Source organism: Oncorhynchus gorbuscha, linkage group LG25 (assembly GCF_021184085.1).
Source record: "Oncorhynchus gorbuscha isolate QuinsamMale2020 ecotype Even-year linkage group LG25, OgorEven_v1.0, whole genome shotgun sequence".
NCBI classification, from domain to species: Eukaryota; Metazoa; Chordata; class Actinopteri; order Salmoniformes; family Salmonidae; genus Oncorhynchus; species Oncorhynchus gorbuscha.
The window spans coordinates 25,047,730-25,073,073 of NC_060197.1; the positions used below are offsets into that span (position 1 = coordinate 25,047,730).

Consider the following 25,344-nt stretch of genomic DNA (forward strand, 5'->3'; position numbering starts at 1 on the left):
ACACTTCCTATAGTATAACTGCTGGATGGCAGGTAACCTAGTGATTACGAGCGTTGGGCCAGAAACCGAAAGGTTACTGGTTCAAACCCTGTAGCGGGCTAGCTGAAAATATGTTATTGTGCCCTTAAGCAAGGCACTTAACCCTCATTTATCTGGATAAGAGCATCTGCTAAATGACTAAAATGTCAAATCCGTGTGGACAGTCAGGCTTCTAGATTTAGGGTGTAGTAGTTGGCTATTCCCTCTTGGCAGTGAAGGGGCTGGTTCATTGTTAGATCATAAGAAGGTCCAATGGGACATGGGGTGGACTCTCCTTTCCTCACCTCTCCTCTTAAATTGTGCTCAGAAGGTATGAGAGCTTTCAAATACACACACACACTTGCACATAAACAGTCAGAAAAAAAACACACACACACAACCTAGAAATTGCCTTGTTCACATACACTATCCAGTACCTTCCACTGCATGACAGAATTACAGATAGCATTAATTCCCGCTCACATCTTCTGGAACAAAAAACACCCTCATAGCTCCAAATTCAGACATGCTATTGGTTCTCGGCTGTCAATCTGACACACAGACATGCGATTGGTGCTTTCAGCTGTCAGTCATGATCAGTGCATCACTCTAGGGCTATGCAAAGCAAACATCTAGCGATCACAACACATGTATAGTATGCTTGTCCAAGAAGGTATTAGCTAGCTTATCCCTTTTGATAAAGACTCAAGTATGTTAGTAGTGTATGTATGCAGGTAAATGTATGTCATCATAAACCCCATAGCACAGTGACCCCCGAAGATGTTATTTTTTACAGGGGCAGCCATAGTAGTACAGCGCCCCTGAAGCAAATTAGGGGTTAAGTGCCTTCCTCAAGGGCACATCAACAGATTTTTCACCTTGTTGATGGTCAAGTCTGGAACTGCCATCAGCATTGGACGCACTGATTTAATGGCATAGTTCACTCACTCATATAATGTCACTCTTCATCAGCCATCCCCATCTTCATTATCATCCTCTGCTATTCCTCATCAGCTACATCACAAACACACATGTACCAACAAACTCATCTTCACATATAAAAGAAAAAGGAAACCTCTATTTTCACATGAGCTGAAATCAGATACTTTCTTCCATTGGCCCTGTTTAAAAGTGTATCTACCTGGCAACAGAGAGGAGGAAGTAGATTCTCACTGGCTATGGTTAAGGATCAAGTGACCAATGAGAAACTTCAACCCTTCACTGAGGCAGGTTACAAAAAGAAAAAATGAAAAAGACCAAACATGTTTTATTAAAAGAGTTGACAGACACACATTTTCATTTGAAGTATTTCTGCTATAGTCTTTTTTCCCTTGTATTTCATGCATTAAAAATAAAGATCATTTTTAAAATAATATTACTATGACATTATTGTCATTGTCATTATTAATAGTGTTAATATCATCATAATCTTTCTCATTATCATAATTATTTCTACTGGTGAACACTAAGGTGAGATCACTACAGGCCACTTCCACTCTCTAGGTTAATAGGCTCTATTGGCTAACAGATGTTCTGATCGAGGGGGAGGGAGGACTGCCGACGCCCCTAAAACACACGTTCCTTGCTACCCTTTTCCTTATATTCCCTCCCTTGTTCCTAAACTTCCTTTCTTCCATTCCCGTTTTTCATTTATCCATTCCCTTTACCCGTCGCTGTCTGGGTGAAGAGATTAGTAGATGACAGTGTTTAAGTAACTGTCTTTCATTCTCCCTCTGTCCCTTTACCTCTCCTTTACATCCATGTTCCCATAAAACCTTCACTCTCTCAGCTGGTCCTCTGCCCTCTACCCATCCCTCGCTCTCTCTCCATCCCCATCTCTCTCCAGTCCATCCTCCATCCCCCTCTCTCTCACACACACTCATTCTCTGTGTCTCTCTCTCTTCAACAGGACACCTCCATGGTATGGGAGGGGCTGGGGGGCATCTGCCCACCCTGAGAGCTCTGAGACAGGGTACGAGAACGCTCGCGCTCCCCCTCCATGGAGTAAGAGGAAGACAGCGAGGTGGTGCGCGAACGAGACAGACGGGTCATGACGGATGATGCCACTGTGGGAGAGGGAGCAAGAGGGAGGGTGGAAAAGAGCGAGAGAAGGAGGATAATTAGATTGATACAGAGAGACAGTAGCACAAAGGTCACAGTAGGTCGTCATAGCCACATATTACAAACTAAGGCAAACTTACTGTAGCCCATCCCCTGAATGAAGTACTTGAAAGCCTCGGTCAATTTGCTGGGCTTTAAGTAAACACAGAAGGTACATTCAATTTTATCCATAAAATACGTAATATAAAATCTATATTTGTACTATGACATGGACATGCAGGAATTACAATAGTTACTGGATGGTTAGTTGTATTCATCATGATAAGTGCTGTATTTCTGTATTAGCACCAAAACGCATGTTAAATTCACAGCTTGTATGAACTAAAAATATATGTATTTTAACAACTTGGCATGTTTAATGTGTCTTACCTGGGTAAGCTGGGGAAGACCGCCAGCATCTGCCATCTGAAGAAGAAGATGACAATTTTGTGTTTAGTAGCAACTGAATGTCTGAGGGAAATGGCTTGTGTGTGTGGTTTGTTTTGATGACTGAGGGGGTGATGAAGAAAGCTTGAGTACCTTGAGGAATGAGGTTGTTGTTGGGTCCAGTTTGCTGTTGCACTCCACCTGGTGGACATGGGGGGGAAAAACTTGGAATTAATCCACATCACCACATTCACTTCACCTGGGTGTGTTCGGTGCCTACGTGGTAGGCCTAAGTGGTAGGCCTATATTAAGATATAAAGCCGAACACGTACAGCAGCCTCCTCATATGGTGCCTGATCCCCGACCACCAGCATCACAGGACACCTGAGAAAGAAAAGAGAGATGGACAGAGAAAGACAAAGATTGAGACAGACAGCGAGACTCTTAGGTATATTCAATGGAAAGAGTGAGAGACCTATTGTGTACTATTGTCACAGCTGATGTAAGTGGTCTGATGGTGAAATGCTTACTTGAAGTTGCTGGTACGGTCAAGGATCAGATCCCTACGGCTGGAAAAGAGGAAAGGTTACACGATTGTAGGTTTGTTAGTGTGTATGTGCGCCTGTGTGCGCCTGTGTGTACCTGTTGTAGCCCCTCCAGAACAGCTCGATGTTGGTGAGGTTGGGGGCTTTAGAGATGCGATCTCTGTGTGACTTCACCAGGTCTGCGTTAGCTGACATCTCCTCCTACAAACCAAGACAGAAATGATACAATAACAGGGTGAGTTTTATAAGATAGTTAAATAAACCCACATCGGGTTCCAGTCTACGATACACACACACACACACACACACACACACACACACACACACACACACACACACACACACACACACACACACACACACACACACACACACACCACACACCACACACCACACACCACACACCACACACCACACACCACACACCACACACACACCTGACTGAAGAGATGACTCAATATCTGCTCTGTGAGAGAGGATGTCAGGGTAGTGATCTGGAAACAGAAAGAAAGAGAGAGGGATTGAGAAATAAAGGGAGACAGAGAGAGAGATAGAGAAATAGCGAGAGAGAGAGAGGTATAGTTAGGACAAATCAATAACAGCTTAGTCAATATCACGTATACAGTAAAACCACCATGAATACAATTCCACTATCTATTTTCCTCATCTACACGTTACTTTATGAAATTGCCAACATAATCAAAATATCCCATTGTCTGAGACAGTAATGACTGTTTATTAACTGCTAGATCAAGAGTAATGGATACACGTACTGGTAATTGAGTATCTACTTGAATTGTAATGTAGATGTCAACACAACAACACAGAAGAGTAATGGTGATATTGAATAGGATATGAGATTGATATTGTCAAATTGATGGAAATGCTGCTAGTACTCATGAATATAGTCCAAAATCCTCAGGGCTTCTGAGTGATGATAATAATAATAATATTTCATACTAATGTTGCCAGTACTATACAGATGTAGGATCTTAATTTAATCACTCTTTTTTTTTTGCTGAGAATTTTCCTGCACGGCAGGAAATGCAAACTTGTAGTAAATTTGTGTTTTCAAAAGGCTAAAGTTTGTCATTTCCAGTTTGACATTTCCTGTTGCGGCATGATTATTTTCCTGCTATAGCAAAGTGGCTCAAATTAAGATCCTACATCTGTGAGCATATTGAAGAGACATTAACCTTCTGGGCAGCCCAGTCCATCCACCCTCTAGCCTGAGGGTCAATGTTGACGAGAACGAGACCTTCAACTGAGTCTGGGTGGGCCATCTGAGAGGACGGAGGAGAGAGAAGGAAAGAGAGAGAGAAAAAAATTGGTCAATTGTATGTTGAGACTGTTGAATTGGGTTAGAAGCGAGCATTGGTATACACTGTGGAGAGCACCATATAGCAAATATATGCTAACCCACGCTAGTCCAATGCACAGACTGCCAAGAGATTGCCTAACAGAAGCTAACAGAATGGTATACTGTGATTCTTTCCCGGGGCAGCTGTATAAACCGATACAGGGGGCAGTAACATAACAAGGAGAAATCAGACACTCACTGTGAACCTGGAGAGAATGTACGCCCCAGCTCCCACTCCAACTCCGATGACAGAACGGAAACTAGAACAGTGAGCGAGAGAACAAACTTAGTGACAGATGTTCTATTAGTGCCAATATGTCTGTGTTTCAGTGTTGTGGACTCCGGTCGATGTTTTTGAAACAACGTTATAAAACACTATTTTGCTTTATAGTGGACATGCTGGTAAAACAAGCGAGTATTATGTAATGACGGTGACATAAGTCTGACTCACTTGAAATATGTCAGGACTGCAGGGATCATCTCTGCAATTTGCTCCATGGACGGATACTGGTATCTAAAACACATGAGCGGGAACACATGTTTATTATGAACACTTAAATACAAACACGCACACACACACTAGGCTTGGGCGGTATACTGTACATACCGGGGTATCTTGAAAAAGTGACGGTATGATTTTCAATACCGTCAACAAAAATATACGAAATAAACTGAGCCAGTCACATGGGATGTTTGCTCACATGGAGCAAACGGAAGTTTCATGTTAAACTTGAAATTCAATACGAATGTTTTGCCAGCGAAACGTCTTATCAGTTAACTAGCTATCTAAGATGTGCCAAATACATTTTCTCCAGCTCAGGGCTCCAGCTATGCATTTGGTTTGCTAACTTGCTAGCTATAGGTGGCTAGCTTGCAAGATCAAGCTTAATGGTAACAGCAGAGACAATCAATCCCCTCCTGGATCAAGTGTGAGTAGCCTTTTGAGACGGCTGTAGAACATTATGAGCTGGGATGTCTGTCCTTGCATTTAGTTGATATTTGCTTGCGCTTGTTAGCATTCAGCTAGTGTCAGCTATGGGAATTCCCTAGTACTTTCTTAGCATTTGTTAGCAGTATGGTACAGGAATGGTATTAAGTTATGAAAATCTGTATACAGTCCCACCCTAACACACACAAACGCACACACGTGATATGCATACCCCATAGGATAGGTGGCGGCCCCCTCCTCTTGACCAGGAGCATCAATGTGGACCAGAGTGAAGTTTTTCACTATCTCCTGCATCTCCTCAAATTTAAACAGAGGAGAGAAGCAGCTTTTACCTGTGAGAGAGGGAGAGAGAGAGAGAGAGAGAGAGACAGATAGGAGAGAAAGGGAGAGAGAGAGAGAGAGAGAGAGAGAAAGGAGAGAAAATGGGAGAGAGAAAGAGAGAGAGAGAGAGAGAGAGAGAGAGAGAGAGAGAGAAGAGAGAGAGAGAAGAGAGAGAGAGAGAGAGAGAGAGAGAGAGAGAGAGAGAAAGAAAGCAAGAGTGAGAAAGAGAAAGTGAGAGAAATACAAGCATAAATGAAAAGCATAAATGAAGAAAGGGCAGGCGCTGAGCTGAAGGGGAAACTCAAAATGAAAGGGGGAAGTTGCTGGAGGGGATGAGCGGGGAAAGGTATACAAAAAAAGAGAGATGAAAGAGAAAGACAGAGAGATAAATATTAAGACGTAAAGAGAGAGAGAGAGAGAGACTCACTGTCCAGGCCCACATCGTGGAAGGTGAGGATGGCGGGACGGCGTGTGTTAGAGGTTCCATGGAGAGTCACGTGGAGGAGACCATGAGGTGTCTCAATACTGTGTTCCTGGAGGATGACAGAGAGAGAGAGAGAGAGAGAGTTACATACACGTGCACATATGAACATTCAGGCACTTATACACGCATACACGTATGTAACACGTACGCACACAAATATATGTTGAGAAAACATACTTTCACGTGACACGAGACACATGCACACACATACTGTACGTACAGTAACAGGAAACTAAACAACCTTACCTGGCCCTGGTCCAACAGTATTCGAGCTGCAGCCTCAGCATCCTAGCAAGATGGATAGAAACCATGAAGCAGCCAAAACAAGACACATTTCCGGCCACACAAGACCATAGTGACATACATCTGGAACTTCTCTGGGAAGCTAATTGTGCAGCTGTTCATTGGCAAAGACATTTCACAGAATCAACCCAGAATCAACCCACTAACATGAGTCCTGAGCCCGTATTCACAAAGACTCAGTGGGAGTGTTGATTTAGGATCAGTTTCTATATTCATTATGATTATATGGACAGGTGGGGCCTGATCTTAGATCAGCACTCCTACTCCGAGCTATTTTCTGAATATGCCTTTGAGTCTGCAGTTCCCCTAACTGTCCACCGCCTGCAGTTGGCAGCAGTGAGAGTACATATCTCAACCATACTCTCCAGCTCTGCAGTATATAACAACATCAGGGAGAGAGGAGCCTCATCTCTCACACCCTCAGGGTGACATCAACCGAGCGCTCATATCTGAGCCAGCCTAGCAACTACACACATACATGTACACACACAAAATACAGTATATGCATGCATGTGGCGTGTGGAGATGTGTGACAGCATGTAGGAGGTGTGACAGCATGTATGTATGATGAGGCAGGATGAGGAGTTATGTATGTAATGTGTGTACACTCACTGACCTTTGCAGGATCGGGCTGACCTGGAAGTAAAGGCTTCTCCTCCGTAATGGCGATCTCCTGCATCTCAGTCGTCATGGTGTCACTTGTTCACGTCCTAGAAAGATAAATGAATGTATACATGACAATATATTCTAATATTATAGCATCTCTCTCTCTCTTTTTGTCTCACACACACACACACACACACACACACACACACACACACACACACACACACACACACACACACACACACACACACACACACACACACACACACACACACACACACACACACACACACACACACACACACACTCAACCCTAACCTTAAACCTAACCCTAACCCCTTACCCTAATTGCAACCCTTACCCTAATCCCTAAACTTAAAATAGCCTTTGTCGTCATGGACTTTAGGTCAACACAAGCATGGAAGAACCCCCCCCCACACACACACACACAGCCTAAATATATTGTTTTACTAATCTGGGACTTTCACAGTTCTATGGGACTCTAGAAGTGAATTAATAATTAGTTCAAATTAAAATAATTAACTGGGAAGACAAGAGGAAGAAAAATAATGAAGGGATAGAGAGATAAAGTGGTAGAGACAGACAGACTAGGGGCAACGTGAGCACCTATTACCATCTAGTAGACTCGTGGCTTGCTAGGGAGTTGTTGATGAAGACAGAGGATGGGCCTAAACAGCACGTTTCATCATTTTTAAGGTCTTAACCTTATCCCAAAACGTAACCAAGTTAACCAAACCCTTACCTACTTTCGCTTCACCTACAGACGTTTACATTTGACCTGAACATTGGCTGGGGGACCTTGTTTAGAAACCAATAGCCTGACTCCTCCCTGTGTGCGGGTGTGTGTTGACTGTTCATAGCTAGAGCTGTGTGTGTGTGTGTATATATATGTGTTTGTGTGTGTGTGGCCCCTAGGGTGCCTGTGATTAGTCATCAGAGAGCGTCACCCCGACACACAGTCTGCACACATCTGTCGTTCTCTCGTCCCCTCTGTCCTTTCCTCTTTTTCCTCTGTTTGTCTCTGTCCCTTTCTCTATTTCTCTCCCCCCTTTCTATTTCTCTCCTGCTCTCTCCCCCTTTCTATTTCTCTCCTGCTCTCTCCCCCTTTCTATTTCTCTCCTGCTCTCTCCCCCTCTCTATTTCTCTCCTGCTCTCTCCCCCTTTCTATTTCTCTCCTGCTCTCTCCCCCCTCTCTATTTCTCTCCTGCTCTCTCCCCCTTTCTATTTCTCTCCTGCTCTCTCCCCCTCTCTATTTCTCTCCTGCTCTCTCCCCCTTTCTATTTCTCTCCTGCTCTCTCCCCCTCTCTATTTCTCTCCTGCTCTCTCCCCCTTTCTATTTCTCTCCTGCTCTCTCCCCCTCTCTATTTCTCTCCTGCTCTCTCCCCCTTTCTATTTCTCTCCTGCTCTCTCCCCCTCTCTATTTCTCTCCTGCTCTCTCCCCCTTTCTATTTCTCTCCTGCTCTCTCCCCCTCTCTATTTCTCTCCTGCTCTCTCCCCCTCTCTATTTCTCTCCTGCTCTCTCCCCCCTCTCTATTTCTCTCCTGCTCTCTCCCCCTCTCTATTTCTCTCCTGCTCTCTCCCCCTCTCTATTTCTCTCCTGCTCTCTCCCCCTCTCTATTTCTCTCCTGCTCTCTCCCCCTCTCTATTTCTCTCTTGCTCTCTCCCCCCTTTCTATTTCTCTCCTGCTCTCTCCCCCCTGTATATTTCTCGCTTAACAGCGACTTGGTCTTATCAGGCTCATTGGAGTGCTGTGGTCTTGGCAAGGAGTTTGGTGCCACAATTTGGAAAAAATGACTTCATTACTTATCAGTAACACACAGACAATGACACACAGTCACACGTACACACACACACACACACTAGAAATACACCTTCCACAATAATTGAATACTCCTTAATCTCAGATATAAGCATCCTAGATATAAGAATCAATATTTCAGGTTGACAATACCACATAATCAGCGTGCCATATACTTTTTATTTTCATTGGGTCGTGTCAAATCGGCCATGTCCGAAATTGTAACTTGTGGCTAACTAGTGGAGAATCCCTCCCCTAGAATTATCTAGCCTACTCTGTCAGGCTGTGGACATTTAGAAACAGGATTTCCCTCAGAAGCAGAGAAAATGAAGAATAAGAAACTCATCCATCATATCAGAATGAGCCAGCCAGATATATATATATTTTTTTATTTCATTTCGTCTTGCAATATTGACTGTAACATACTGTCAGTGTTGTACTCTGTTATTGTGAGATAGTGGTGAAAACTAAACTATAACCTGTTTTCCCTTCGTAATAGTATTAGCATAGCTAATGTAATGTAGATGCACATTATCATGAAAACCTGAAATTAGCATGTTAATTAGCATGTTAGCAAGCGACTGGATGTCAAAGGCCACATTACAGCAAACTCATTACATGGAAGGACTCCAATGGGTTATACACAATACAAACCATAATGATAAATAACAATGTGAAAGTTGTAAAGTTTTCAGACCCCTTGACTTTTTCCACATTTTGTTTCGTTACATCCTTTCCCCCTCATCAATCTACACACAGTACCCCATGATGACAAAGCAAAAAAACTGGTTTAGAAATATTTGGAAATATTTAAAAAATGACACATTTACATAAATGTTCAGACCCTTTGCTCAGTACTATGTTTAAGCACATTTGGCAGCGATTAGAGCATCAGGTCCTCTTGGGTATGACGCTACACGTTTGGCACACCTGTACTTGGGAAGTTTCCCCAATTAATCTCTGCAAATCCTCTCAAGCTCTGTCAGGTTGGATGGGGAGCGTTGCTGCACAGCTATTTTCAGGTCTCTCCAGAGATGTTCGATCAGGTTCAAGTCCGGGCTCTGGCTGGGCCACTCAAGGACATTCAAAGACTTGTCCTGAAGCCATTCCTGTATTGTCTTGGTTGTGTGCTTAGGGTTGTTGTCCTGTTGGAAGGTGAACCTTCGCCCCCAGCCTGAGGTCCTGAGCAGGTTTTTATTTTATCAAGGATCTCTCTGCTCTGTTCATCTTTGCCTTTATTCTGACTAGTCTCTTAGTCCCTGCTCCTGAAAAACATGTTTTTTGCTCTGACATGCACTGTCAACTGTGGGACCTTATATAAACAGGTGTGTGCCTTTCTAAATCATGTCAAATCAATTGAATTTACCACAGGTGGCCTCCAATCAAGTTGTAGAAACATCTCAAGGATGATCAATGGAAACAGGATGCACCTATAGCTCAATTTCTTGTCTCATAGCAAAATGTCTGAATATTTATGTAAATAAGGTATTTCAGTATTTTATTGAAAAACATTTGCAAAAATGTCAAAAAACTTTTTGCACTTTGTCATTATGGGGTATTGTGTGTAGATTGCTGAGGATTTTCTTTTTTTAAATCAATTTTAGAATAAGGCTGTAACGTAACACATTTTGGAAAAAGTCAAGGGGTATTAATTCCTTCCGAAGGCACTATATATCAGCTCTCTGCAAATGATCAGCAACAATGTGTTATCTACTGTTAGGGATTGTTAGTTAGGTATCGACTGGACAGAGAAAATAATTCACTTAACACCAATATTTCACACATACTGTACTTCCCTCCATTACACATCATCTCCATGTCGACTCAGTCCCTGCTATAGAACTTGAATCCTCCCTAAGTCCGTCCCTACCTCCCTCTATACATCCATCTCCCTATCCTTCCCTCTCAAACAAACTCTCTTCCTTTCTCTCTCCCAATCTCAAACACACAAACTCTCTCTACTTCTCTCCCCCTTTTTCCGTCTATCTCTCTGTTTCTCTCTTTCAGCGAGTCAGTGCGTTTTAGAGCATGTAATAACTGTTAAACTGCTCATGGAATATGTCACTACAGAGAGGGGAGATTGAGAGAGAGGGAGAGAGAGGAGAGGGCTAAGAGACTGTTGCCAGCTGAAAAACAACACACACACACAGTCTCTCTCCCTCCTCTATCTCCCTTTCCTTCTCCCTCTTCTCCCTCTCCTTCTCATAATACGCTCTTGGTATTATGGATGTTTTTCAACCGCTGCTTAGCTTCTGTTATCATTTCCTGAAGCGCTGGGCAGGCTGACACGCTAATCAGCTTTTAAGCACCAGAAATTAACTCTCACTGGATAATTGTGTATACACAAGCTTGTCATACACTGTTCGGTGGAGTAGTCAGAATAGCTGCCATGTGTCATTCAATATGTTCGGTTGAAAATCATGAGGCTTAGGTAGGAAGCATGGTTGTGTTTAGGAGGGTGCAACATTCTAAACACTGTAGATACAATTTTGGTGTACGCTGTCAAGTTTCCATATCACCCTTGACTATGACTATTGCGGTGACTGTATTACCGCCAGTCATGAAGGCAGTCAAATTCCACATGACCATTTAGTCACGGTAATTAGGCTTCTCCAAGCTTTGATGCTGCTGCTGGTCATTAGTAAACTTGCTAACTGTCTGGAACTCAGCACTCTATTGTCCCTCTAATCACTCTGACGTCAATGCAAAAGTCATTGAAAATCTAATCAAACACTTCATGAGAGCCCATGAGCTCATGATGCGCAATATTTCTATAGGCTATGCAACTGCGCGAGAAAACAGAGTGATGGCCTCTACTAAAAATTGGAAGGTCCTATCAGCTTTCTATAGGCTAGGCCTACTATATTTATTTCTCAACTTTCCTACTAATAAGCCCATTGCTTATCTTTACAACAGGAGTATAGCCTACCTGGCTTTCATGAAAATGAACTATGGGAAAAGTGTCCTCCATTCACTATTTAAGTGCATAGATAACATATTTTTTCACCATAAAAATGCACCTTTATAATAAAAGCATTACATGCATAATCGCATTTGCAGTCACTTTTAAAAATGGTGTGTTTTCCCCCTAAGCCTACTGCGCTTATAATGTGAAAAAAATTGCCAAATAGTTTATCACATTTTAAGCTAAATTCTGATCTGTTGCGTGAGCCTCATTGCTTAAAAAAGTGGTCGCATTAATTTGAGATCTATCGCATCCCACAACTGTCCCAGACTATGTTTGGAATATTTACTTCTCGCACCGAATAGGTAACTTTTTGTACTATGGGGGATAGTAGATTGACATAGATTAGTGCTTTTGCTGTTCGTTAGGCCTACTCATCTTGTTGGCTGATTAAATAAATGTGGACAGTTCTTACAATATCTTCAATATGCACCTCGGAATTGGATAAAGACGCATGCGGTGCATCCCCGAAGTGTCGGTCTTCACTTGTAGCCTGTGAGAATGATCCGATAACGTGATGGAGAGCCATGTGCGTGAGAGGTGCTTTGGAGCACACAGTACTTAGAGAGAAGTGAACAGCGGCCACTGGACGCAAAAGGCATGGCTTTTTTTAGGGTTATTACGGCCACACAAAGGGGATGGCCCTGGGAAATTCAAGGCATTATCAAGTGCTTGTCAAATTGTGAATGAGAGACTGATGAAGTGTGTACAGCCTACAGAAAAAACAAACAGAGCTTATGCCTTTCAAGAAAAAAAATTCAAATCATCATTAGATTTGCATCATGCAGCCTTACAATGTATTACAAATAAAAACATATAGCCCTACGTTTGTATCAGAACTAAAGTTACATTAATAACTCTAAATTAAGCATATAGGAGTACCTATTTCTTTGTTAACCACTCAACACAGAATAGATGCATGTGCACACTCCCTCATTTGGAGAAAATATACTTTCTATTTTATTCAAGCTTTGTTAAATTCTATTCTTCATACTATAAAATATTATAAAATAATTCTAACCAAATCGTGTCTGCTAAATGAACTAGTGTAGCCACATCCATATAGCATAGTGATATCAAAACATAAAGACAACTCAGAGGCTGCATTTTCTTCATATCGTGTTTCTTTAGACCTGTCTAAAATAAATAATGGATTTATTGTGAAGGTGTAGGCTATATTACATGGATTTATTAGACTACTGTGTAGATGTTCCAAAGGTCTGTATCAGTGGCTTGCAGGCTATGTGTGGAATGTCGCTATACACCAAGTCACTTGGCTCTGTCATAACCTCACATGGTCTCTCCTATCATTGCTATGCAGACGACACCCAATTAATCTTCTCCTTTCCCCCTTCTGATGACCAGGTGGCGAATCGCATCTCTGCATGTCTGGCAGACATATCAGTGTGGATGACGGATCACCACCTCAAGCTGAACTTCGGCAAGACGGAGCTGCTCTTCCTCCCGGGGAAGGACTGCCCGTTCCATGATCTCGCCATCACGGTTGACAACTCCATTGTGTCCTCCTCCCAGAGCGCTAAGAACCTTGGCATGATCCTGGACAACACCCTGTCGTTCTCAACTAACATCAAGGCGGTGGCCCGTTCCTGTAGGTTCATGCTCTACAACATCCGCAGAGTACGACCCTGCCTCACACAGGAAGCAGCGCAGGTCCTAATCCAGGCACTTGTCATCTCCCGTCTGGATTACTGCAACTCGCTGTTGGCTGGGCTCCCTGCCTGTGCCATTAAACCCCTACAACTCATCCAGAACGCCGCAGCCCGTCTAGTGTTCAACCTTCCCAAGTTCTCTCACGTCACCCCGCTCCTCCTCTCTCTCCACTGGCTTCCATTTGAAGCTCGCATCCGCTACAAGACCATGGTGCTTGCCTACGGAGCTGTGAGGGGAACGGCACCTCAGTACCAGCTCTAATCAGGCCCTACACCCAAGTAAGGGCACTGCGTTCATCCACCTCTGGCCTGCTCGCTTCCCTACCACTGAGGAAGTACAGTTCCCGCTCAGCCCAGTCAAAACTGTTCGCTGCTCTGGCCCCCCCAATGGTGGAACAAACTCCCTCACGACGCCAGGACAGCGGAGTCAATCACCACCTTCCGGAGACACCTGAAACCCCACCTCTTTAAGGAATACCTAGGATAGGATAAAGTAATCCTTCTCACCCCCCCCCCCCTTAAAATATTTAGATGCACTATTGTAAAGTGGCTGTTCCACTGGATGTCATAAGGTGAATGCACCAATTTGTAAGTCGCTCTGGATAAGAGCGTCTGCTAAATGACTTAAATGTAATGTAAAATGGAAGACAGGAGATGCTAAATGTGTTCATGTTAATTAACGGTCAATTACCGTGAGATCGACAGTTATTTGCTTGACAATCACCGGCTGATGAAATTTCGATACCGCCACAGCTCTACCCCTGGCACAGAATCATTACTGTTCTATATCATTTATATAGATCTCATCGTTCTGAAAATGCAACCCAGGTATGAGGTACAGTATCAGAGTAACTCATGGATTCACCATCAAATACACTGATATTTCTCGATATTAACATAGTGAGCTTTGATTGCTAGCTTTGAACTGCTATCAATCGGTCTTGGATCACTTTACAAAACGTCAACAATTTTCCTTCCCCCCTGCTTGTGACTGATGGATAGACGTATTGCACTACAGAGACTACCAAGTGTTACAGTATGGACACAGATATGGGCCTGTATTCATCATGTGCCTACATGAGTAGGAGTGCTGATCTAGGATCAGTTACTCTTTCTCTAAGACACTTGATATTTTAAAAATATATATTAATATATATTTGTAGCTTACTTCTCATTAACACAAGCCCTGCTCTCTCTATTGGCTCTGTGAATAGAAGATGATCATGAGTGGATGTGATAACAAACACAGAAGCACAGCTAAAGGATTAGCAAGTTATCCGAGGAAACATCCTTCTGGCCGCTATCCTCTACACAGAGACGCATCTTAGTACACAGATGAAAAAAATCCTTCTCTGATGCAAGGCTAATACAGGTCAGTGCTTTTTATATCTGCTTTGTGCCTCTCTGCTCTCTGTTGGTTCTCTGTCCACCCTTCATTGATCAATCATTGACTGACTGACCAGAGAGTTTACTCCACTCCACTCTAGACACCTGGTCTACAGTCAGCAACATACACACTGCCAACTATAGGCCATAGTCAACAGAGCATCATGAAAACCTCTGGACTCTACAGACCCCTCAAGGACCCGAATTAAGGACACCTGCTCTAAAAGCTTGCACTATCCGTACAGGGTTGTCTGCCTAAAGCGCTAAAATAGAAGATACACCTTATTTCTATGAAAAAGCACTGTTACAGTAAGTGAGTCCCTGTGGTAGAATATCAGTTGTGGAGTCGGACATTACTTTCTCCATATGTCTTATTTCTGGGTGGCTTCAGGATATTCTATAGCTCACTGAGGTGTGTCCAGTGTTACTGTGTTCCTGTGCTGAGTGCTAACACTACTGTGTGTGTGTGTGGCCTACTCACCCTGCGGTGCCCCTCTGAGAGGCCAATCCGTCTCTAACACACCTGCAGTCAGACATGAGCTGAATAACTATCAGTTCACATTGATATATTTCTCCCTCTTTTTCTCAATAATATATCTTTCTTTTCTAGCTCTCTCGGTTTCGTCTCTCTACTTCTGTCTCTGTTTTGTCTCTGTCTGTATAGTTCTCTCTCTCTCTTTTTCCCTCTACTTCTATCTTTCTCTCTTCTCTCTTTACTAGCTTTGTCTGTTTTTCTTTGTTGTTTTCCATTCTGTCTCTCTTCACCTTTCTCTGTCTCTTGTCAATCTCTTTCTATTACACTGCCCCTACTATTCACATCTCGCTCAATCTTTATTCCACTTTTCTCTCATTCACTCCCTCTCTTTTCCTTTTCATCTCTCTCAGACTCTCTCTCTCCATCCAACAACAAGCGTCCAGTGAAAAGGGAAACAGGGTAAACAACCATGTTGGCAGGAGCTCCCCTCTCTCTCTATTGCCCAAGCGCCAGACAAAAACACACACACACACACAAAGAGGAGTCTAAATCTGAAATGTCGGCTGAAAGGTTGAGATGATAAATATTAAACGATATGGTGTGGTGGGTGTGTGTGCGTGTTTGTTTGTGTGTGTTCACGGGTATGCAACATGAGACATGGCGAATGGCTAAGTATTCAGGGATTAAGTAGCTTAAGTAGCTGTTATGTCATGTGTATGAAGTCCGTTCAGATTCTGAGGGGTTAAATTGCAAGAGTACCCTGGAGCCTAGCAGCATCATGCTTTAATACTCTTGTGGTTCCACACCTGATCTGCACCATATTTATACATACATAGTCTTATGGAATAGGTTAGGTAGTTTAGGCAGCACTACTAGTTCCACACTTCATTCCCCCAAGGGGCAGCAGCAACTTGGTCCAAGTGCTGAGCCTGCTTGATAAGCACATCAGGTGCAGAGTTGGTTTGGTGGCCCTCATGGGTTGATTTTGTTTCGAATCTTTAGTTTGGGCTTGCCTGTTTGTAGTGTCCTTTTTTTGTACATATTTATGTTTTGTCACCATCTGAACAAAGTCTGAATAACTTACTTAGACTAGCCAACCAAGAGGTCAAGAGAGACAGAGCTGGCCATGGATCAAGGTAAGTTTGCTGTCTCTCTGGGCACAGTACATTCAACACCTTTGGCACATACTCTTGATTTCTCAAATACATGCACACATCCATTCAGGTTACAGACTCTGTAACGAGGCCTAGGGCCCCTAGACAATGTGAGGGCAACAATATACGTTTGCTAGTTATTGGGTTCGTAACATACTGTATAGGAGCTCGTCCGTCATAAATGTTAACAGATGTTAGCATTTGTGGTTGTAGATGGCTGTGAACTGGTGGGGTTCGGCAGTGTGGTTGTGCATTTGCTGAGAAAGTTTGTAGCACGAGTTTGTGTCGAGCAAGTATGCGAGGTGAGGTTTGCAGCAGTGCTAGTGTGAGTTTCAAGGTGCAGGTTAGCAAGATAGCTGATGGCTTTGGCCGACAGAAATGCTCGCACACGCTTTTTCAGATCTGCCCACACATTTTCGATAGGATTGAGGTCAGGGCTTTGTGATGGCCACTCCAATACCTTGACTTCGTTGTCCTTAAGCCATTCTGACACAACTTTGGAAGTATGCTTGGGGTCATTGTCCACTTGGAAGACCCATTTGTGACAAAGCTTTAACTACCTGACTGATGTCTTGAGATATTGCTTCAATATATCCACATAATTGTCGTTCCTCATGAAGCCATCTATTTTGTGAAGTGCACCAGTCCCTCCTCCAGCAAAGCACCACCACAACATGATTCTGACACCCCCCTGCTTCATGGTTGGGATGGTGTTCTTCGGCTTGCAAACCTCACCCTTTTTCTTCCAAACAAACAATGGTCATTATGGCCAAATAGTTCTATTTTTGTTTTACCAGACCAGAGGAAATTTCTACAAAAAGTATGATCTTTGTCCCCATGTGCAGTTGCAAACTGTAGTCTGTTTTTTTATGGCGGTTTTTGAGCAGTGGCTTCTTCCTTGCAGAGCAGCCTATCAGGTTGTCAATATAGGACTCATTTTACAGTGGCTATAGATACTTTTGCACCGGTTTCCTCCAGCATCTTCACAAGGTCCTTTGCTGTTGTTCTGGGATTGATTTGCACTTTTCACACCAAAGTACGTTCATCTCTAGGAGACAGAACGCGTGTCCTTCCTGAGCGGTATGACGGCTGCGTGGTCACATGGTGTTTATACTTGCGTACTATTGTTTGTCCAGACGAACGTGGTACCTTCAGGCGTTTGGAAATTGCCTCCAAGGATGAACCAGACTTCTTTTCTGAGGTCTTGGCTGATTTATTTGGATTTTCCCATGATGTCAAGCAAAGAGGCACTGAGTTTGATGGTAGGCCTTGAAATACATCACAGGTAGACCTCCAATTGACTCAAATGATGTCAATTAGCCTATCAGAAGCTCCTAAAGTCATGACATAATTTTCTGGAATTTTCCAAGCTGTTTAAAGGCACAGTCAACTTAGTGTATGTAAACTTCTGACCCACTGGAATTGTAATACAGTGAATTATAGGTGAAATAATCTGTCTATAAAAAATTGTTTGAAAAATGACTTGTGTCATGCACAAAGTAGATGTCCTAACCGACATGCCAAAACTATAGTTTGTTAACAAGAAATTTGTGGAGAGGATGAAAAACGAGTTTTAATGACTCCAACCTCAGTATATGTAAACTTCCGACTTCAACTGTAGACAGTGTGGTCTACAGCTTATCATAAGGTACTCTACCTCAGGCAAGCAATACCTTGAGACTTCTTTAATATTAGACATCGCGCACCAGCTATTATTGACAAAAAGACACACACCCCCACCGCTCGTCTTACCAGACGTAGCTTCTCTGTTCTGGCGGTGCATGGAAAATCCCACCAGCTCTATATTATTCATTTCGTCGTTCAGCCACGACTCGTTGAAACATAAGATATTACAGTTTGTAATGTCCCGTTGGTAGGATAATCTTGATCGTAGGTCATCGATTTTATTTTCCAATGATTGCACGTTGGCCAATAGAATAGATGGCAGCGGGCGTTTACTCACTCGCCTACGAATTCTCAGAAGGAAGCCCGCCCTCTGCCCCCTTTTTCTCCATCTTTTCTTCATGCAAATTACGGGGATTTGGGCCTGTTCCTGGTAAAGCAGTATATCCTTTGCGTCATACTCGGACTCGTTAAAGGAAAAAGCTTCTTCCAGTTCGAGGTAAGTAACCGCTGTTCTGATGTCCAGACGTTAGCCACCCACTCCTGCGCTATTGTTGTTTGGGTGTCAGGTTTTGATTTAGCTGACACATTTCTAATTGAGCTATAAAAGGGAGGAGATTTTTCCCAGTCATGAGTTCAGGTTATTGAGGATTCACTGGAAGACGCCCGGTCTGAGTTTTACGAGTGACACGGCTGTGTCTTGTGATGAGAATCAGGAACTTGAAGTGAGTTTGGAAAATCCAGATCAGGGTTGCCGGAGTGTCACACTTTTCCCCCATCCCTAGCAAACACAGTTGATTTAACATATTCCATTCTAAACTGAAGATCATTATTACTTGATTATTGGAGTCAGGTGTGTTAGCTGGAGCTGAGGCAAAACTGTGACACCAATCAGGCCCCCGAGTTGCCCATCCCTGAGCCAGATTCAGCGATTTTTGTCATTTCCGGTTCTTGAAGAGCAGTTGACAGTTCCTGCAGTATGTTGACCTAGTGTGTCTCCTGTTAAGGTGGAATGTGATAAGGATAACAGTTACCCTCCAGTGAGTGCTCAGGGCTGGAGGAAAAGGCATTGGGGAACATGTGTTGTGTTCCTAGTGAGTTTGCTACAGTCGCGGTTGATGTTCACTTGTCTCAGGTGATGGTTGTTCCAAGTCTCACATCGCTGACTACATCAGATGGTGCTTGTCCATAGGACGAGTGAATGGAATTGTTCTCTCAGTTTAAAACCAGAGGGATAACAGGTTTGATAAAGTTAGATACTTTTGGCAGGAAGAAATTACCTGAGCGCAGAGCAGAGAATTTGATGGTTTGGGGTTTTGACTGGTTTCCAGATTTGAGAATGACCTTATCTCAGAGTAGAGGGTTTCTGTAGTCAGGTTGTGTAACTGCAGCTTTAGTGTTTATGTTGGACATATTGTCTCTTCGGGTAAGGAGGTTTTATGGAAATTCAGAAAAATAGATATGTGACTGTGACGTTTCTTATTTAATTTTCTTGTTGGGGGAGGTGTTATGGAATAGGTTAGGTAGTTTAGTGCACTTTGTTTATGCCCATTTAGCATCGTTCACGATCTTAAGCATTAGACCCTCTTAAGATCTCTTAAAGAATTCACATGTGAACACGTGACTGCCGTTCATATGCTAAAAGCAGTAAGGTAGTGCTTAAAAAACAAAAGATTCAGATTAAAATACTTTATTATTAACGTCTGGTGCTAAAGATTGTAGCCTACAATTAGGAAAAATGAAAAACACAAACACAAAAGTAAAAACACTATCTAGACCTAGGCCTATATCATGAGATCCTTTGTGTGACTTTGGTTGCTATGATATGTTATAAACAAAGGAATCTAGCCTGCGAGTATATTCATGTCCATGTAATGTCGATGGCCTTTTCATTGCAAAAATCCTTCTATCTTCTCAAATGTTAGCTGTATTTTGTCCAGTCCAGGTGATACTTGCACATCTCTGGGAGGAAGGACATCAGTGTTGAACTGCAGCTGAAACCTGATTACAAAACACCCGAAATACTGCTTGTTCACCACATTGTTCATCTCCTTGCACTGGTGGTGGAGAGCAGGTTCTTATTATGCTGAAATACAAAATCCAGAAACATAGCTTAAAACATGAATGAATTAATATCCTCTAGTTTGTTATTGCTTGTTGACCGCTACAGAGCTCTGTACTAAAATACCCTGTACAAACTCAACCTACTTCCAGCCAAACTACTACAACGCAGACACTAAGAACTAGCTAGATTTGTAAAACATGTAACTTTATAAATTACCAGCTGGCTAAATTAGATGTCAATTGTATTAATCTAGTTAGCCAGCTAGTTGAACATGCAAAAAAACTACATTGCAATCTATAATCTATTGTAGATAGCTAGCTATTTAGCTATCATGTCATTATGGTTAGGTAGCTAGCCAATTTAGCATGTATCCCTATCACTTAACATGGGGATTGATTATCTTGCGAATTGATTATCATTCGCACCACAGTGGCCATTTACAGTACGCTAGCTAGTTAAACTTGACAGGCTGACAAAGATGATGAAGATCAGCATAGTTTAACGTTAGCACACCAGCAATCAACATTAACAGCAGAATACAATTGGCCAGCTCAGCTAGCTGGCTGGCTAGTATGTTACCTGTATGCAACTGTCTAGCTAGCTATCTAGCTAACAGTAGGTAGCAATTAAAATTACTTGTTAATACAGTTGAGCCAATAACATATGCACATAACATATGCACAATTTTAACTCTAGACTCGTACCCGTGTATAGATTGATGATTCACGGCAGACTGAAACACTTTCAAATCCTTCCCACTCAGCTTCAACCAGACTGCTTTTGCCACAGAAGACAAGGCTGTGTCAATACCAGCAGCTGTATTCAGGCCAACGCTGTTATTGAAAACTGTAGCTACACATTGCATGTTGTCCATGGTGAAAATACGAGTAAATCCAATAATCTATGGATCTTTCAAAAAAAAAATATATTTTTTATTTTTATATCAAATCAATACATAAAGCACATGAGGGAACACAAGCATACATAGATTACAAACCATAGACAATCAAGCTATGGGGGTACAATATCACATTACAATTACACAAGGACCTTAAGGGACATGCATATGCTTACACTTTTAACAGCTTTTTTGTTAGTAGAGCATTTAACCGTCTTAAAATACAGTTCAATTTATTTTTGTAGGGTACGAAAATGTGGTTTTCTGTTTGTAACTTTACATTTGTGTATATGAAATTTGGCCAAAAGAATAAAGAAATTAATTACGTAAAAATGATTGCGCTTATTTCCATTGTATGTAAAGAATCCAAACAGTACAACTCTCCACAATAGTGTAAAATCTTCATGGATCTTTCAAATACCCGCAGTAGCAGAGAGCAGGAAGTGTCCTTTGACAGAGAAGCTTTGAGTGACAGAATGATCTGTCTTTCTCGCGAATCTCACAGCCCCCTCCTTATCTCAACCAATCATGGCGAGGCAAGATTCTGTATTTTTTCTGTGGCTAAACAGCTTTGTGATGTCACATTTTATCTATATTTACAGTTTTGTTATTAAGGCACATGAAAGTTCACATGTTCAAAAAACTTCTTCTGTGAAGTAGAAAAATACATTATACACCCAGTTTGAAGAATCATGGCACAAATAATAATCCGCTGGGATTTGCCGACTAAGGTTGTTGTGTTCCCATGTTGCTTCTCCATGGGAACATGCATATTAAACACCTAGGTGCATACAGTGGTGTAAAGTAAGTAAAAAATACTTAAAGTACTTCTTAAGTAGTCTTAGGGGGTATCTGTACATTACTATTTATATTTTTGAAAACTTTTACTTTTACTCCACTACATTCCGAAAGAAAATAATGTACTTTTTAGCCCATACGTTTTCCCTTACACCCAAAAGTATTATTTACATTTTGAATGCTTAGCAGACAAGGATCCAGTTCACAAACATCCCTGGCCATCTTCTGCCTTGTAATGTCTGGCTATCAGTAACCAAATAAATACAAATAAAATGCTGCTGTCTGGTTACCATAATATAAGGGATTTGGAATTGTTTATACTTCTTCTTTTACTTTTGATACACTACATGACCAAAAGTACATGCTCGTCGAACATCTCATTCCAAAATTAATATGGAATTGGTCCCCACTTTGCAGCTATAACAGCCTCCACTCTACTGGTAAGGCTTTCTACTACGTCAGAACATTGCTGCGGGGACTTGCTTCCACTCAGCCACAACAGCATTAGTGAGGCCGGGCACTGATGTTGGCCGATTAGGCCTGGCTCACAGTCAATGTTCCAAATCATCCCAAAAGGTGTTCGATGGGGTTGAGGTTAGGGCTCCGTGCAGGCCAGTCAAGTTCTTTCACACCGATCGCAACAAACCATTTCTGTGTGGACCTTGCTTTGTGCACTGGGGCAATGTCATGCTGAAACAGGAAAGAGCCTTCTCCAAACTGTTGCCACAAAGTTGGAAGCACAGAATTGTCTAGAATGTTGTTGTATGCTGTAGCGTTCAGATTTCATTTCAATTGAACTAAGGGGCCTAGACTGAACCACGAAAAACAGCCCCACACCATTATCCCTCCTCCACCAAACTTTACAGTTGGCACTATGCATTGGGGCAGGTAGCGTTATCCTGGCATCCACCAAACCCAGATGAGTCCGTCGGAATGCCAGATGGTAAAGCGTGATTCATCACTCCAGAAAACGTGTTTGCACTGCTCCAATGGCGGAAAGCTTAACACCACTCCAGCTGGTGCTTGGCATTGCACATGGTGATCCTAGAAGTTTCCACTTCAAAATAACAGCACTTACAGTTGACCAGGGAAGCTCTAGCAGGGCAGAAATTTGACGAATTGACTTGTTTAGAAAGGTGACATCCAATAACAGTGCCACATTGAAAGTTACTGAGCTCTCAGTAAGGCCATTCGACTGCCAATGTTTGTCTATGGAGATTGCATGGCTGTGTGCTCGGTTGAATACACCTGTCAGTAACGGGTGTGGCTGAAATAGCCGAATCCTCAAATTTGAAAGGGTGTCAACATACTTTCGTATATATAGTGTACTATTTTAGCAATAATATTTACTTTTGATTCTTACAGTAAGTATATTTCGTATATATAGTGTACTATTTCAGCAATTATATTTACTTTTGATTCTTACAGTAAGTATATTCTAAACCAAATACTTTCAGACTTTTGCTGAAGTAGTATTTTACTGGGTGACTTTCACTTTTAATTGAGTCATTTTCTATTAAGGTATCTTTACTTTTACTCAAGTACGACAATTGATGGGCGCATACGCTGATTTCTCAGATACATGCACACATTCATTCAGAATGTGACAACCGAGTGCAACAACATCTGTAGGCTAGTTATTGGGTTCATAACAATAGCTATGTGCTGTGCTTAAAACAACACTGCACAAGGAAACTGAACATGATTACATGGAAGCACTGCAAGACGAGGCTCTGCACTGCATCAACATGTGGTTGTTTTTGCTGTTGTAGCCATGATGTATAGTAGGAGTAGAAGATCTGGTGTCTTATTCATGTTAGTCAAATGAGCAACTGATGTGCTGTTATTGTTCCCATTACTGTGTGTATGAATAAGCTTATCTCTGTGTGTGAATGTGTGCCAGTAAAACATCTGTTTGGTTTTGAACAAGTATGCCTAGGGCCCTATAACATTTTTTATATTTTTTGCCTGATTAAGTTTTACCCAAATTCCTTTTTCTCTGTTTTGTTTTTACAGGTTTTGGTTTCCCCTGGGGTTTTTTCCAGGTTTTTCACTCTCAGAATCACACTTTTTTAATAGAAAGACAACTCAATTGGATGTTCTAAGTCCAAAACAATGCTTGGAACCACACCAGGAGACCACTTTTGAGGTATGGATTTTTTTTTATATACACAAATTTTAGGGTTTTAGTTAACCTTTAATTCCTGTGTACACCTAGCAAGGCTGTTGTTTAGTGTTTTTTTTTTTTTGCAAATGTGATGGTAAAAAAAAGCCTTTCCATCTAACAGAATACTTTTCATTAGCATCTTCGCTAATAGCTACACAAAGTGGTAGCCCTTAGCGCACCGCACATACACAGAGAGTGGGAATTCTTGTTGGCTCTTGAGAAAGTTGCAGGAAATACGAATCACTGATGCATACTAATACATTTGCCCAAGTTTATCATAAGACATGAACAGATCATTCATTTTCAATACATTTAGTTGATTCCCTACTAAGTTCAACACATTTCTGAATATGGTTCAACTCTGTTTTAATGTATGGATTCCGTGCGTCCGTCCACGTGTTCCTCAACGCAGATTTTATAGGGCCCTAAGTATAACTTTGAGAAGAGGCTAACAGAGAGCGAAAAAGCAGAGAGACCGAGAGAAAGAAAGAAGGATAACATTTCTAAAGGAAAATAATGAGCAACTCTAGCCACCATGGAGATAACAAGAGGTGCCAAAGCTCTCCTAGCTGTTTTTCTTTCCTCTCCCCTCTCTCTCCCAACTTTTTCTCTCAACTCTTTACACTGTTTATTCCCCCTGTTTTTCTCTGATACCATAATGGTGCACCTGTTCATGAATATGACTCAGTAGTTCACAGTCATTAAAATCAGGGCTAACCACTGTGCTACAATACTACACACTCAAACACTTGCGCGCACACACACACACACACACACACACACACACACACACACACACACACACACACACACACACACACACACACACACACACACACACACACACACACACACACACACACACACACACACACACACACACACACACACACACACACACACACACACACCAACGCACACACACAAATTTGACCTTCAAGCTAGGGGATATCGCTAGGCAAGAGCTGATCAAGATATGACCAGTAAATGTAGGAGGCCACCGTGGAGCAGCAAGATGTCTTGGCTGCATTCAGTTTTCAACGAGGAGGTCAGCCAAAGCCAACATTAATCCAACGCCTACCCGCTGTGTGAATAGCAAACTTGAATCTAAAACAATAAAACAAGAGGAATCATACCTTAAACATCTCTACAAATCAAATGCACATCAGAGTTGTATAATGTTATTCGGTTATCAGTGACGAAGTCAAAGACACCAGGTCCAATACCAACCATGTACCTGTAGTGCAAACC

General features: G+C 42.2%; 1 protein-coding gene across 1 annotated transcript in view; it reads right to left on the reverse strand.

Annotated features, from left to right (window-relative positions):
- Window positions 1-1,269: 1,269 nt before the first annotated feature.
- The window catches only part of LOC124013817 (protein NDRG2), a 34,903-nt gene continuing 10,828 nt past the window's right edge, over window positions 1,270-25,344 (reverse strand). The window contains exons 2-16 of the mRNA XM_046328367.1: window positions 7,084-7,177; window positions 6,411-6,452; window positions 6,108-6,213; window positions 5,571-5,691; window positions 4,862-4,924; window positions 4,610-4,670; window positions 4,247-4,333; window positions 3,488-3,544; window positions 3,148-3,251; window positions 3,036-3,074; window positions 2,838-2,889; window positions 2,659-2,706; window positions 2,509-2,544; window positions 2,220-2,271; window positions 1,270-2,084 (exon numbers count right to left, since the gene is read on the reverse strand). Of these exons, the coding sequence (XP_046184323.1) occupies window positions 1,921-2,084; window positions 2,220-2,271; window positions 2,509-2,544; window positions 2,659-2,706; window positions 2,838-2,889; window positions 3,036-3,074; window positions 3,148-3,251; window positions 3,488-3,544; window positions 4,247-4,333; window positions 4,610-4,670; window positions 4,862-4,924; window positions 5,571-5,691; window positions 6,108-6,213; window positions 6,411-6,452; window positions 7,084-7,158 (1,107 nt within the window). The 5' untranslated portion in view covers window positions 7,159-7,177 and the 3' untranslated portion in view covers window positions 1,270-1,920. The remainder of the gene's footprint in view (window positions 2,085-2,219; window positions 2,272-2,508; window positions 2,545-2,658; window positions 2,707-2,837; window positions 2,890-3,035; window positions 3,075-3,147; window positions 3,252-3,487; window positions 3,545-4,246; window positions 4,334-4,609; window positions 4,671-4,861; window positions 4,925-5,570; window positions 5,692-6,107; window positions 6,214-6,410; window positions 6,453-7,083; window positions 7,178-25,344) is intronic.